The sequence below is a fragment of the Amia ocellicauda genome, chromosome 9 (assembly GCF_036373705.1).
Source record: "Amia ocellicauda isolate fAmiCal2 chromosome 9, fAmiCal2.hap1, whole genome shotgun sequence".
Classification (NCBI taxonomy): Eukaryota; Metazoa; Chordata; class Actinopteri; order Amiiformes; family Amiidae; genus Amia; species Amia ocellicauda.
Genome location: NC_089858.1, coordinates 14676807 through 14692194, shown reverse-complemented (window position 1 = coordinate 14692194; position 15388 = coordinate 14676807). Strand labels below are relative to the sequence as shown.

The 15388-nt window shown below is 44.9% G+C and overlaps 1 protein-coding gene across 3 annotated transcripts in view; it reads right to left on the bottom strand.

The window, feature by feature from the left end:
• Positions 1-1512: 1512 nt before the first annotated feature.
• The window catches only part of hsd11b2 (hydroxysteroid (11-beta) dehydrogenase 2), a 34997-nt gene continuing 21121 nt past the window's right edge, over positions 1513-15388 (bottom strand). For 2 of the 3 annotated variants that reach the window (XM_066713376.1, XM_066713378.1), the window contains 3 exons: positions 14748-14933; positions 10180-10317; positions 6633-7683 (listed from right to left, as the gene is read on the bottom strand). In XM_066713376.1, the coding sequence (XP_066569473.1) occupies positions 7304-7683; positions 10180-10317; positions 14748-14933 (704 nt within the window). In that variant the 3' untranslated portion in view covers positions 6633-7303. Of the gene's footprint in view, positions 6276-6632; positions 7684-10179; positions 10318-14747; positions 14934-15388 lie in introns of those variants that run through there. The other variant, XM_066713377.1, reaches the window with a different exon arrangement.

Here is a 15388-nt window from a genome sequence, read left to right as displayed (position 1 = left end):
ATTGAGAAGGCTAAACTCAGCATCCCTGTCATGCGCTGTGAGGAAGCCAGTCTGTGCCCATTGAACCACTGTCCTGCCTACTGGGCCCGCAGTGCACAGTCCTTTGCAGGGCTCCCATTGGGCGGCAGTCTTGTCAAGAAAAGACACGAGAATGCGAACATGGGCAATTTCTTGGTGGTGTTGTGGATCTGTCTCTGAGGGGGACCGCAGACCAGTTTGACGTGGTCAGACACTGTAGCAGGCTTCTGTACCACCAAGACCAGATGAACAATTACTCTTTGTTTCATGATCTCCACTGGGATATGTTTTTTTTTTTTTTTACAATTTCTTTCACAATTCCTTGTTAAAGAATTTATCTGGTTTCATTTTATTTATATGGTTTTTATTTATTTTTTACCCTTCAATTTGTCCCATTTTTTTATTTATCCGTGCCCAGATTCCAAAGTAAAGCAAATAGCAAGTTCTTTCCTCTATGGATATGTTCGGCTGCTCTGCAATACTTAAACAAGCAAAAGAGTCATAACTCTGGCATCATGCAAGCCTTCCAATGCCAGAAAGTGAGCACCTTTATGTGACACAATCTGGGCAGTTAACTTGCTGGGCTTCTGCTCAGAAGTTATTAATAATTTTAATTTGAATCAAAGCAGATTAAAGAGTACATATGGTGGTCTTCATTTTTTTTTTTTTTTTTTTAATAATTGCTCTTTCATGTCTTCCCCCTGAGAGTAATACTCTCTGTTGTTAGTGGTTGAGAAAAAAATATTTGAAGCAGAAATATGTTTTCTTGCTGGTTTCTGGAAACCATCCCATTGCTCCGTTTTCTAAGAAATCCACATTTTCACTCATCAGCAGTCCGGGGGTGCTGTGTGCAACATGTGAGCACGTTTCTGAGATGGTCTATATAGTTAATGTTTGCATAATCTGTGTGTGGGTGTATGTATTTATGTATGTTATCCTCATGTGTGCTCAGTTATATCAGACACTTCCCCCCCACCCTACGAGTGAACAAAGTGTTACCTGGTTGTTCTGAGACCCCATTTTCAGCACGGGGGGGGCATAGTCTTTAGCTGATTTCACACCCCTCCGTGTGGGGATCGCCAATCCAGCTGACCCTCGGTGTGCTGAACCCAAGGATTGGTGGAAGCCTGACTCCAGAGGTCTGTATTTCCGACTTTTTGTGCAACTGGCTCATAGCTGCACACCAAGAAGGCTTCAGTCAGAGGAGCTGAGCATTCCCTATCGCCTCCTTCAGTCCTGGGTCATTACATCCTACCAACTCACTTTCCAATCATGCACGCACACACTCTCTCTCTCTCACACACACATACACACACACACACACACACACACACACACACACACAGTCACAGCAGAATGTGGAGCAGAGGAACCACCATGCAGATACCTCTCCAGGAGCAGTATAACACACGCTTCATGGGCCTCTAAGGTAAGCATAGTAGGGATGTGGGCTATAGGATTATTTTATTCTTTTAAATGAAAAATCATCTGCATGTACAGATTGGTTTTGGGAAGAAGAAGAGACATAATATTAAACATTCATAGTGGTTCAAGACCCAACTCTTTGAAATATTCCTGTTTGAGTGCAGGGCTGCAGCTGCCTTAAACCTGAACACCGCCAACAGTACAGCGCTGAGCTCAGTCTCTTGCTGAAATGCAAAAGGCAGCATAAGGACAGCAGCCAAGCAGCGGAAAAGCATATTTTAGGTCAGCCAGAAGCCTAACTGAAATCCAGCAGAGCGGCTGTGCAACTCTGGCAGCACTGTGCTGAAGGCTAGGCTTCAGTTCAGATGCTCTCTTATTAAAACATTTGTGCTAAAAAGTGCTCTTGCGCAACCCGGCCTCCGTAGGACCCAGAGACGGCCGCATTGGAACGTAACTTTTCCCTCTCTCTCTCCTTTTGCCTTTCCCAGTGGATGAAATTAATGGCAATAATGGGACTTTGTTACAGACAGCTTTGTGAATGTTTAATATGATTAAATATACGGTACGGTGGTGGTTCTATTAATAGTGCTCTCACAAAGCTGGGTAGCGGGGCGCAGCGGGCTGTTTTGTGTTCGTCTTTAACCTCTTTGCTGCGCCTCTTTCATGCTCCCTGTGCCCTGGGACTGGCCTCACTCCCCCTTGTGTGCTCAGGAATTTGGCACTCCAGCAATCTACTGACTTGCAGAACATGGAACATTGTGGTCTGGCTGAAGTGAAGATTTGGTGAAAAAATGTGGTGTACCAGAATTACCTTCTCTTCCTCTGTGTCCCTGCCTGTCTTTGTTTGCGGGAGACTGGACTAGTGGCTGTGAACTAGTTCTTAATTCTCACTCCCCTAAAGTACCATTCCCCCACGGACCAACTCCTTTTGAAAGTATGTAGAGGAAACCCGACGGTCTGGGGAACCTGGTGTAAGACCAGTGCAGAAGCAGGCTGGCCTGGCTCGGCAGTGTGTTCTGGCGGCTTTCCTCAGAGACAGAATAGCTCCTGTGTTTGTGTTGCTGATAACACCTCTCTGCTCTTCCACAAAGGTCACAAAGCGCTCAGCTCTGCTGGGTTATTAATAAATGTGTCTCATTCCCGAGGATGCTGGGTGTCAGTGGAGGGATGAGGATCTGAGCCACTCTCCACTCCCTGAGGCCCGGTGTCTACTCTGAAGCAGGGGTCATGGGTCAAGGAGCGCTGAACATTAAACAAACAGCACATGTTTCTGAGTACAACCAGACCCACTTAGAGGAAAGTCTAGGAATGATATTCACGGGGAACGCACAGGGGCTGAGCAGACAGATGTGCCCCAGGTGGGTCCCTGGACAGGCAGGGTACATTGTTGGGGCATCAAGACAATGCTACAGTGTTGTTCTTGCACTGTGGACAGAACACTGCATGCTGTATTAGAGGTGAAATCATGTTACACATGGAGAGCTATTGCAAAGAATGGAAAACCATGATATGGCCATGGGGGAACAAATCACATTCTGTGGGACTGCTGCCAAGTGAAGGTGTTAATTCAGCGTTCAGTCAGGGCTGCTCAGTAGGTGACTGTGGAGTGTGCATTGTGAAGCACTTCCCCAGTTTTTCATCTGCTTCTGTGTGTGTTCCTGACTGTCCTTGAGCTTGTAAAATAGTCCAGAACTTTGTACAGAAAAGTACGTGTTCCCGTTGTTTTGTACAGTAAATCTTCCATAAGCTAAGGTACTGCCAGAACACTTTCCTCATTGAAAAAAAAAAAAAACACTTGAAAGAGCTACTCGGAATGAGAGTTTCCAAGAACTCTGTCTTCCCAAGACTTGAGTTGGTCCCAGCAAAGTGAGTTTGATAGATGTTTCGGCAAGTGGGTCCTTGCCATTTTTCCACTGAGAGAAGCATTGTATCTCCCAAAACGTCACAGGTTCAGGTTCAGTGCTGGTGCTGCTGAATGCTGATGTGCTGATATGTTGTGTGATACAGATACATCTCCTGGGCATTGGAGGACATGAGCTGAGGAGAGCGGAGAGACACGGCCGCCCCCAGAGCTCCACTACTGTGAACTGAGGACTCTATATGCAGGCAGGAGTCCCAGATCTTCAAAATAAAACAGTAGTGCCCCTTTTCCACAGGCACATCCAACCCGACCCTGAACCAAGCCGGAACCTAGCCGAGCTAGCCTGGTGCGGGTCCGGTGTTTTTCCACTGCACTACCTGAGCTGAGGTAAATGACATCACACACTGTGGACATTGAGAGTCACGTGAAATATGAAAAAGAGGCAAGACAAGCTTCACAGAGAGACTAGTACCAATTTACATCTTGTGAGTAATCTACTTTACATGATAAGGAGTTCAGTTAATGCCTCCCCCTGGCTTCACAAAAAATGTATGGCCTGGTTCAGGGTTGGCTCAACAAAATTGCCAGTGGATAACGTGCTGCACCGTGCCAGCCTGGTTCCAAGTTGGTCGAGTACGCCAGTGGAAAAGGTGTAATGGAGAACTATATCATGCCCTCCACCTCCTCCTCCTCTTCTTCTTCTTCGCCATTCAGATTAACCCACTGACTGCAGTGGATGCTATGGATGACATCCCAAAGTGGTTCTCCATTTGGAGTATAAGATAACTGCAGTTAACTGAAGTGTAGCTCATGAAAGCTCTTTGCCTGAAATCTGCAGGATAATGTCACCCCGACAGCTGTGCTATTGTGGAGAGGCTCCTGTTTCAGCACAAGATGCCGGCACACAACAGTCTGCCCTCATCCTGGAGACGGGAGCTCAGCGCGCAGACAGGTGCCTTGGTCCTCTGGCACACAGGGCATTATACACATGACTGTCTGCTGTGGGGGCCAAAGCACTGCTGTGCCTTTCCAGCTCTCGATGAATTCCAGTGGATTTCACAGAACTCAATGTAAATATGTAAGAAGTCACTTTTCTCTTTTGTATACTGCACCCATTTTGTTTCCCGCTCGGTTGGATTTCTGCTCTATTCCATTAATTCTTATTAATTATTTTTTTACGTTTTAGAGAATGGGGTGCATTTTTCACTGGAACGTGAAGCTGCTACAGCTCTGGCCCAGCTGGGGTCGGTCAGCCCGAGTGCCTCTCTGGAGAGGTCCAGCAGACAGGCTATAAGTTTGTTTATTTACTCCACAGGCTATTGTTTGTGTGTTACATGTTCAAATCTGCACCGTGCCCTTCAATCATTCGTCTTTCTTTCCTTTTCTATTTTTTTCTGGCACAGATCAGATAAACATCTACCATGGTTGAGTGAAACTGTCATCAGTTCAGAGAGCTGTTCAGAACATGCTGTACATCTCCTGTACTGTACATGGATAGACAGGCCAAACAAAAGCATTTCCACAACAGAGCTGGGGTCTGAGGCCCAGCTAAACAAACATCTCTGTGCTCTATGACCCTGAGAGATTCCCAGCTCTAATTGTGTTGGACCCAGCACTGTGAAAAAAGAGAAGGAGTTGCCAGCTGAGCCATGCACACAGACAATAGTCCTGGGGATTTGGGGAGCGCCCTGTTGATCCAGTCCTGACCTGTGTGGTGAGGGGAGGGGGCAGCTCCCGAGTCTCTCCCTGTTTGTCCAGAGCCTGGCACCTGGAGGAGCTACCCTCTGTTCAGAACCCCATTGTCAGGCTCTCTGCGGGCCAGCTGTCCCATTGTGACGGCACAGTCTTGTTTATGCACACGTAACCGGTTGCTATAGCTCTCAGAACAGCTCTGCATCATTACTTCGCCGTGCTGCTGTGTTCTCTAGGCCTTCGCCTCTCCTCTGTGTGCTGCCTGCATTTCTTTCCAAGCCTGGAAATTCAGCCATGGCTTGGGAAGCTGCAACTGAGCACGCACACCTACTGGGTGACAGTTCAGCTTGGGTAACATGACTCAAAGGAAGGAATGATATCAGTATGATTTCATAAAGCGGAGGAGAAATGAAACTCACTCACACAGAGCAGTGCCAGTGGTTCTGTGAAAGGTTGTGTGTCAGATAGCAGCGCTTACCACACAGCAGTAGGGCGGGGGTGCTCTGCAGCTGAAGTCTTCTCTAAACATTGACCACCCAGGGACACAGTCCAGAGATTACAGCACACAGCCCCCATGACATGCTCGCCCTCATAGGAAAGAACCGTAAATGTCAGCTGAGGAAAGGCATCAGCAGAGATATTGCTATAATATGCAATATAGTTTGTTTTATTGGATCAGGAATGGGGGCTGAGTTTTTCCATGTTGTCCAAATAACTGCAGGTCTGCAGGAGTCTCCGGCCGCAGGCCCAGCTGGGAGCCGGAGTCCGTGCTGAGCACAGGCAGCGTGCAGGTGTGGGGCCTGGGGTGCAGCTCTGCCTGAGACCCAGCTGTGGAACAAAACACTGTGCACTGTGTGGTGCAGGGGTTTGAAACTTGCTCTGAATTCTTAAGCCTAAACAGAGAGAAGCAGGCAGCAGTGGTGGCCAGGAGAGGAAAGGCCAGATCACACAAAGGACAAATAAGTGTTACTGAGGACTAAGGAGTAAATAAAATATGAAATATGATAGATCCTGTGCTGTATGTGCTCTTTGGATTGGATTATCATTCGTAACAAAATGAAGTATTGTATAATTTCCAAAAATAACAAAACAAAACAAAACAAAAAATAACACCTGCTCTGCTCTAGGGGCCAAGATTCCAAATGATGGATGTTGGGAAAAGTGGTGCTCTGCTGCTCACAGTTTATCATCCAGCACAGCACAGCAAAGCACTGAACTCCCAGGGAGGTCTATGAACAAGAAGCTGACACCAATCCAAACGTCCAGCCACAGCAATCATCTGCAAAAGAATAGGAAGTAGTATCTGCACTATTGGAAAGGTCAATTTGCTGAATCATTAAAAAAAAAAAAAAAACAGATTCACTAGATGGGTTCTTGGCTTAGTCAAACTGAAATTAGGAATTTGCTATTTCCAGATGCAAATGCAAATTAAGAGGTTTAATAGGAGATTAGGACTGCATGGAGCATAGATAAGACCATGCTATGGGGACAGCAGAGCCAGACGTACAGAAGAAAAGATTAATCTGAATTTCTTTGATGGAGATTAAACTTGAGTTGCTTGAATTGTGTGAGCGTCAATGCACAAAGTTTTTAAAAAGTCAACTTTAATACTACCGAAGAATGAATGAAGGATTGCTTTGCATTACATTTTTAATTTTATTTAATTTTTTTACAAAATTCACAGTTTCACTGATTCATGACGAAAACTGGCATAAATATGATTCAACGATGTGATTTGGACTAAAGACAGTGAGGAAGAAGACACCAACAATGTATAGGAGTGTTTAAACAAAAAGGTAAAACAACAACTCTATGTGAAACATGGTTAAAGGGTCTTTCAAATGGATGAATGTGGATGTGCTGTTTATAAAAAAGAAGACCTGAGTATTTCTGAGTGAAGGTACAATGTGTTCATGTGAGAGTGTACTGGTGGCACAGTAGAGGTACAGTGTGGAGCTCAGGGAGCTGGGGGTCCCAGGCAGGGGGGTGGTCAGCAAATCCTCAGCATGGCGGCTGTGACCAGGCCTCTTCCAAACAGGGCCATTCAGAGAAGAGCCTCAATCACTTCAGCCATCTCTGAAGAATGCCATCTAATGGGAGCACCTGTTCTCTGCGACACTCGGGTTCTGAACCTTTATCATTGAAAGTCTTTTTTTTAAATTGTGTTCCTTCACAGAATGTTTGGTACAGTTCAGTGATCCCTTCCAAAAAATACAACAACAGCAATACAAATAACAAAACATCACTACAGTCTCATTTTCATCAACAGGTCCTAGTTTGTTTCTGTTGGATGATTGCTGTTTCTGTTCATTTGTGCAGCATGTTGTTGTTGTTGTTGTGGCTGGTGCTCTGGCTCCGCAGAGCTCTGGGCAGGACTTTCTTCTTCACAAACAGCTGCTGCAGGAAGCGATCGCTGACGGACAGGGGCAGGTAGCTGTAGATAAAGTACATGAGCCCCACGCCCTTACCTGCATAATATCGGACCTGGGGCCGCGGCGAGAGCAGCGCCTCGCTGATGGTGTTGATGACCGGGCTGAAGTCCTCATTGGCCGTTTCGGAGTAAGCCTTGAACAGCTCCATGGTCTCCAGAAGGTACTCCTCCCCGTACTCCTCCAGCAGGCTGGGTGACAAGCTTTGGATCAGTTGCTTGTTCTGCTGCTCCCAGTATGCCAAATTACTGGACTGACCTGGAAAAGGACATGAGTCAGTCAGTGGACATAGCAATACTACTGGGGTCCGTTCTTCATACATGTTTTAACAAAGTCAGGATAGGATTGAGGTAACGCGTTAACTGATATCAGGGATTTTCGGTTCTTCCATCACGGATTTAAGTAGACCATTTGCTTAAATCAGACTTTTCTCATCGAGGATAAGTGCGCATTCCCATTTGGATACGAAAGGATGCTCAGTGGTGCCGAAATTATGATTTGGCGAAGGTAAAAGAGCGTGCAGCCTATTTCAGAGCTTATTATGGAAGGTTATGAGGAGGCAAAGAACATTATATTGAATAAAGCCAATACTTCTGTGTCTGCAAGAGCCAGGGAAGAAGCCTGACAAACAATTGCAAATAAGTTAAATGCCTTAGTTTATTGTTTTTTAATTGCATAAATGTCAATGACCCCAAAATGCAGTGGTGTTCAATATAATTTATCCCAGTCTGCAGATATTACTTAGAGCTCTTTGCTGGCCAACAGTATACCATATAGAAATATATATTCACCATTTAGCCATCTATATTATTTCTAGGCTGTTGGAACATGTACTGTGTTTGATCTTGCTTACAGTCTATTTAAATGTAATGACTGGTTAGGCTTATTTGAATTTTGTATTCCTTAAACAGGAAGGTGTAGAAGGAAAAGGAATCATTGTATTAGAAGCTGGCTGTGAGTGTGAACTTGGGTATTTAGTTGTCATGTCTACACTTGAACATCAAGGTTTCAAGCATATATTGTTAAACTGGATCAGATTATTTCTTTCTTTTCACAGACTGATCAATGATGCCTTTGGTGCAATAATTTTTTTTTAAGGTAAATATCCCCCTGACAGTGTTTTAACAGCAGCACTCTATTCCCACAACAATACTTATCGTCTTCAGCAACTCAGCAATTCAGCGGCAATTAACCAAAGTATTGTATTATCTACACAGTACGTACAAAGAATAATACATACAAATTTCCGAACAGCGTTGCACACTGCAGATTTACTCAAATATTACCTGGCTGGCCTACAGTGTAGAGGAACATATACCACTGGCTAAGTAGCGCAGCCACACAGAGGGTCTGTGGCACTGTGTCAATGCATGACTGTGGGGGTGGCATTAGTGATGTTTGGTCCTAATAAATCAACGAGATAAAGAATTCCTTGCCGAACGAACCTGTAAAGCTCAAATAAATAATCTTCAAATTTACAATATAATTATGTCATCAACAAGGAAAGAGAAAATAAATGCTATTTAAGCACCTTGGAAACTGCACAGCCCACCACAGACAGATCCAGGCAAAGTTCAACTAAGGCAGTAAAGCAGAAGTCCTTTATAAGGCGGCTTGCACAATTATCCAGCCTCTCAGCCCTGGTCTGCAACTCCCTGTGTGTGTCTGTGGTGCGTCTTTCTGGAGCACCCCCTTTGGCCCAGTGAGGGCCCCCTGCCTACCCTGCCTCTCCTGATTCGTGCTTGGCTTCACGCACTGCGGTCACACCCTGCTGGCCGGAGCCCATGTTGCTTTGAGCAGCCGAGCAGAGTCAGCACAATGCAGGCAGGCCGTCTCAACCATTGCTGCTCAGGTCTCCTGCCTCACCCTGCCTCAGCATAGACACACACAGAGTCACAGTCCTGTCACAGCCCAGTTTTGTGCCTTCAGATTTTCAGGGTAGAGGAGAGAGGAAAGAATTTGGGGCCAGTCTGGAGGGAGGGAGGAGATGGGCTCTGTGCTGGAGAACTCTCTAGAGTTGGCTAAATAAATAAGTAAATACATAAATAAATAACAGTAAAGAAAACAGATGAAGAGCACTGTATTGCACAGCAGCATTAACTTGAAAATGTCCCTCATATAATTGGAACATGGCAGGTTTGTTTCCATTAAATACTGCATCTGTCATCATTTAGAGCCCAGTAAAGTACCTGAAGCAACTTAACAGTAATTTACTGTGAAATTCCTAGCAGTTCTTGTGTGTTTGTGTTGGCTGTGACTTGCGTAAACTTAGCTGACCTTCATTGTGAGCAGTTCACAGGCAAAACTCCATTGCTGTGTGTGTGTTTGTGCATGTGTATATACATGTGTGTCTGTGTGCCCGTTTCCCTTTTTTCACTCTGATTTAGTTTCACTTCCTCTTTACTACTCCCTCTGTAAGTGTGAGACTGTGCTAGCGAGGAATGGTGTGGGAATAACAGAAATAACTCTATTCATGTAAAAGCAGCTCAGTGAAGTTTGAACGTGAGCGGTAAAGCCCTGCATAGTAACATCCCCAAGCATTTCTCACTGCATTGCTGGGCTGCAGAGTGGTGCTGGTCCACAGTCCGTTACACACAGTGGGAGGCTGTAATTGGTGCTGTATGATGTAAGATGTGCCTTCATACAGTCAGTCGGTAAATGTAAAAGTGAATCAGTCAGGCAGGGTCAGTCAGTTAGTACGTGACAGGGCTGTGAAAGTTGTAGGCAGTTGTTGGGATCTCAGAGGAGCCTCACCTGTCTTGTAGGATGACGGCAGGATGGTGGAGACCTTGACGCCCCAGGGCTCCAGCTCGTGGCGCAGGGTGTTGATGAAAAGGTTCAGGGCAGCTTTGGACGCTCCATACGCCGCCAGGCAGGGGAAGGGTTGCTCCCCTAGACCCCACAAGACACAGGACAAGATTAGAAGGAATGCATTAATAACCCCAACAGATACACACGCCTTGTAAATCCAGTTATACAGACAGTCTCTCCACCCTGATTGTTTAAAAAACTGCATTCTTTTTCAGGAACTATATGTCTCTCTTACATTTGAAATAACAATAACAATAATAATGATTTGAGGGTTTGACCGTAGTACAGTTAATCACCAGCAATGTTCTCTTTTCTTTGTAAACACAATGCTTTATTTATACAGGGAAGAAAGAGCACTGTTCGAATAATTGCCTTTCTATTGAGTAAGCAAGTGCCAGATTAAGTTATAAACACAATTGCTGCACATGAGTGGGAAGAAAAGACATTCTGGGCCAGTTAAGCTTCTTCAGAAAAAACAGAAAACAAAACCAACTCATCAGAGATTAATTGTAGTGTGTGAATCAGTGCAGAGGGATGGTTTGGCCCTGTGCTACGCAGTATAACAAGTTAGCTGCTAACAGAATTGAAACAGCTGGAGTCACCCCACCGGGAAGTAATTTTAACGAGCTGCTTATGAGCTACTGAATGAATGTGAAGTGGTGCTAATTTCAATTTCAAACCCTCACACGGTGCTTCTAGAACAGCCTGTCATTGAGGCACAGAGTTAAACAAAAATGAAGTAAAATCAGATCAAATAAATCTCTGCAATCCGTGTAAGTTCAAATCAGGCCAGTGTTCAGTACGGCACAACAGGTGATGGAGGGGCCAGTGTTGCGCTCTGAAGACCATTTATTTGGAATTAAGTTTACTTTGAGAGATGTCTCTGAGTTGTGCTGAACATAGACCCTGGCCGATGTGGCAGTTGATCGTGGGGAATGCGCAGCCAGTGCCTTGTGTTTGGCTGCTGCTCATGATATAGTGAGAGCTACCACAGTGTGTCCTTAGGCTGGGGTGCCAGAAAGACAGTTGTGCTGGGCAGTAAATAGGCCCTCCTCACAGCACGTCTTATCAGCCAAACTTCTCTCCTAACAAAGGCAGTGTTATTGGAGCTGGAGCTGCACACTGTGGCCAGAGCAGAGGGGAGCGATTACATTGTTCTTGTGGGGGTGGAAACAAATACCATCAACTGTTCTGTGTCATTGTATTTGTATTTATCTTGCTTTGGAATTTGGTTTTCAAACAATAATATACAAAAACAACAAAGAATAAGAGATTCTGGATTCCTGACACAGATTTATTCTCAGGGATCTTTTAAGGAGCAACACTGTTCTCAGTGTCTCAAAATATTCCTTGCCTATTCCCCAATCACGGCACCCCCCCTGTTCCCGTGTAGGGTTAAACTGCGACCCCGGAAACTAAATTAATAATCATATTCCTGAACGATCTGCCCCAGCCCCCAACACACAGAAGTGACAAACTGCAGTCCCTCCACATAACAGTCCCAGATTGCATATATATATATATATATATATATACAGTGAGGGAAAAAAGTATTTGATCCCCTGCTGATTTTGTACGTTTGCCCACTGACAAAGAAATGATCAGTCTATCATTTTAATGGTAGGTGTATTTTATCAGTGAGAGACAGAATAACAGCAAAAAAATCCAGAAAAACGCATTTCAAAAAAGTTATAAATTGATTTGCATGTTAATGAGTGAAATAAGTATTTGATCCCCTATCAATCAGCAAGATTTCTGGCTCCCAGGTGTCTTTTATACAGGTAACGAGCTGAGATTAGGAGCACTCTCTTAAAGGGAGTGCTCCTAATCTCAGCTCGTTACCTGTATAAAAGACACCTGTCCACAGAAGCTATCAATCAATCAGATTCCAAACTCTCCACCATGGCCAAGATCAAAGAGCTGTCCAAGGATGTCAGGGACAAGATTGTAGACCTACACAAGGCTGGAATGGGCTACAAGCAGCTTGGTGAGAAGGTGACAACAGTTGGTGCGATTATTCGCAAATGGAAGAAACACAAAATAACTGTCAGTCTCCCTCGGTCTGGGGCTCCATGCAAGATCTCACCTCGTGGAGTTTCAATGATCATGAGAACGGTGAGGAATCAGCCCAGAACTACACAGGAGGATCTTGTTAATGATCTCAAGGCAGCTGGGACCATAGTCACCAAGAAAACAATTGGTAACACACTACGCCGTGAAGGACTGAAATCCTGCAGCGCCCACAAGGTCCCCCTGCTCAAGAAAGCACATGTACAGGCCCGTCTGAAGTTTGCCAATGAACATCTGAATGATTCAGAGGAGAACTGGGTGAAAGTGTTGTGGTCAGATGAGACCAAAATCAAGCTCTTTGGCATCAACTCAACTCGCCGTGTTTGGAGGAGGAGGAATGACCCCAAGAACACCATCCCCACCGTCAAACATGGAGGTGGAAACATTATGCTTTGGGGGTGTTTTTCTGCTAAGGGGACAGGACAATTGCACCGCATCAAAGGGACGATGGACGGGGCCATGTAGCGTCAAATCTTGGGTGAGAACCTCCTTCCCTCAGCCAGGGCATTGAAAATGGGTCGTGGATGGGTATTCCAGCATGACAATGACCCAAAACACACAGCCAAGGCAACAAAGGAGTGGCTCAAGAAGAAGAGTGGCCTAGCCAGTCTCCAGACCTTAATCCCATAGAAAATCTGTGGAGGGAGCTGAAGGTTCAAGTTGCCAAACGTCAGCCTCGAAACCTTAATGACTTAGGGAGGATCTGCAAAGAGGAGTGGGACAAAATCCCTCCTGAGATGTGTGCGAACCTGGTGGCCAACTACAAGAAACGTCTGACCTCTGTGATTGCCAACAAGGGTTTTGCCACCAAGTACTAAGTCGAAGGGGTCAAATACTTATTTCCGTCATTAACATGCAAATCAATTTATAACTTTTTTGAAATGCATTTTTCTGGATTTTTTTGTTGTTATTCTGTCTCTCACTGTTAAAATACACCTACCATTAAAATTATAGACTGATCATTTCTTTGTCACTGGGCAAATGTACAAAATCAGCAGGGGATCAAATACTTTTTTCCCCCCACTATATATATATATATATATATATATATATATATATATATACACTCACCTAAAGGATTATTAGGAACACCATACTAATACTGTGTTTGACCCCCTTTCGCCTTCAGAACTGCCTTAATTCTACGTGGCATTGATTCAACAAGGTGCTGAAAGCATTCTTTAGAAATGTTGGCCCATATTGATAGGATAGCATCTTGCAGTTGATGGAGATTTGTGGGATGCACATCCAGGGCACGAAGCTCCCGTTCCACCACATCCCAAAGATGCTCTATTGGGTTGAGATCTGGTGACTGTGGGGGCCAGTTTAGTACAGTGAACTCATTGTCATGTTCAAGAAACCAATTTGAAATGATTCGACCTTTGTGACATGGTGCATTATCCTGCTGGAAGTAGCCATCAGAGGATGGGTACATGGTGGTCATAAAGGGATGGACATGGTCAGAAACAATGCTCAGGTAGGCCGTGGCATTTAAACGATGCCCAATTGGCACTGAGGGGCCTAAAGTGTGCCAAGAAAACATCCCCCACACCATTACACCACCACCACCAGCCTGCACAGTGGTAACAAGGCATGATGGATCCATGTTCTCATTCTGTTTACGCCAAATTCTGACTCTACCATCTGAATGTCTCAAGAGAAATCGAGACTCATCAGACCAGGCAACATTTTTCCAGTCTTCAACTGTCCAATTTTGGTGAGCTTGTGCAAATTGTAGCCTCTTTTTCCTATTTGTAGTGGAGATGAGTGGTACCCGGTGGGGTCTTCTGCTGTTGTAGCCCATCCGCCTCAAGGTTGTACGTGTTGTGGCTTCACAAATGCTTTGCTGCATACCTCGGTTGTAACAAGTGGTTATTTCAGTCAAAGTTGCTCTTCTATCAGCTTGAATCAGTCGGCCCATTCTCCTCTGACCTCTAGCATCAACAAGGCATTTTCGCCCACAGGACTGCCGCATACTGGATGTTTTTCCCTTTTCACACCATTCTTTGTAAACCCTAGAAATGGTTGTGCGTGAAAATCCCAGTAACTGAGCAGATTGTGAAATACTCAGACCGGCCCGTCTGGCACCAACAACCATGCCACGCTCAAAATTGCTTAAATCACCTTTCTTTCCCATTCAGACATTCAGTTTGGAGTTTAGGAGATTGTCTTGACCAGGACCACACCCCTAAATGCATTGAAGCAACTGCCATGTGATTGGTTGGTTAGATAATTGCATTAATGAGAAATTGAACAGGTGTTCCTAATAATCCTTTAGGTGAGTGTATATATATATATATATAGAGAGAGAGAGAGAGAGAGAGAGAGAGAGAGAGAGAGAGAGAGGGAGCTTCTATATTCCCCATGGGCTTCCAGTAGCATTATGTACTAGCACTAGCAGTGGACAACCTGGCTGACTGAGAGGAGTTGCAATGGTGTACCTGAAGGGCTGGAAACGGTGACGATCCTCCCTTTTGCCTGTCGCACTAGGGGCAGGAATGTCTTGGTGACGTTCAGCGTACCGAAGAAGTTGACCTCCATGCACCCTCTGTAGTTGGACATAAGGGACAGCTCGGCATCCCCGAAGTTGACGCAGATCCCAGCGTTGTTAACCAGTCCCCACAGGCCTGCAGGACACAAAAGTCAAAAGCATATATATAGGATATGTATACATGCCAGGGCACACATTGCTGCAGCACAGCACTCTTAATATGGACCAAGCATCTGCAATCTGTATTTAATTAATTTCCAACATGTTTTCATTTTCTCCAGAAATAATACATTCAACATGTTTCTGCTTTGGTGGATGTGGATGTCTGGAGGGCAAATGATGGGCACCTCAGTTAAGTGTCTCACTACTTGTGTAAACACTTCCCAGATACTACAGAGGGAGCAGTGCACTCGCAGCAGGACTCGTAAGCTGCACCAAGTCATGGAGGGCAGCGGCTGCTTTTCAACATTTATTCTAAATTGACGTTTCTGCTAAAGTATAATAGTTTAATAGTTATATACACTTATAGTTAATTTTTAAAATTGTGAATACTAAGCCTGTTTCCATCACAGTGCTGGTCACACAAATCAG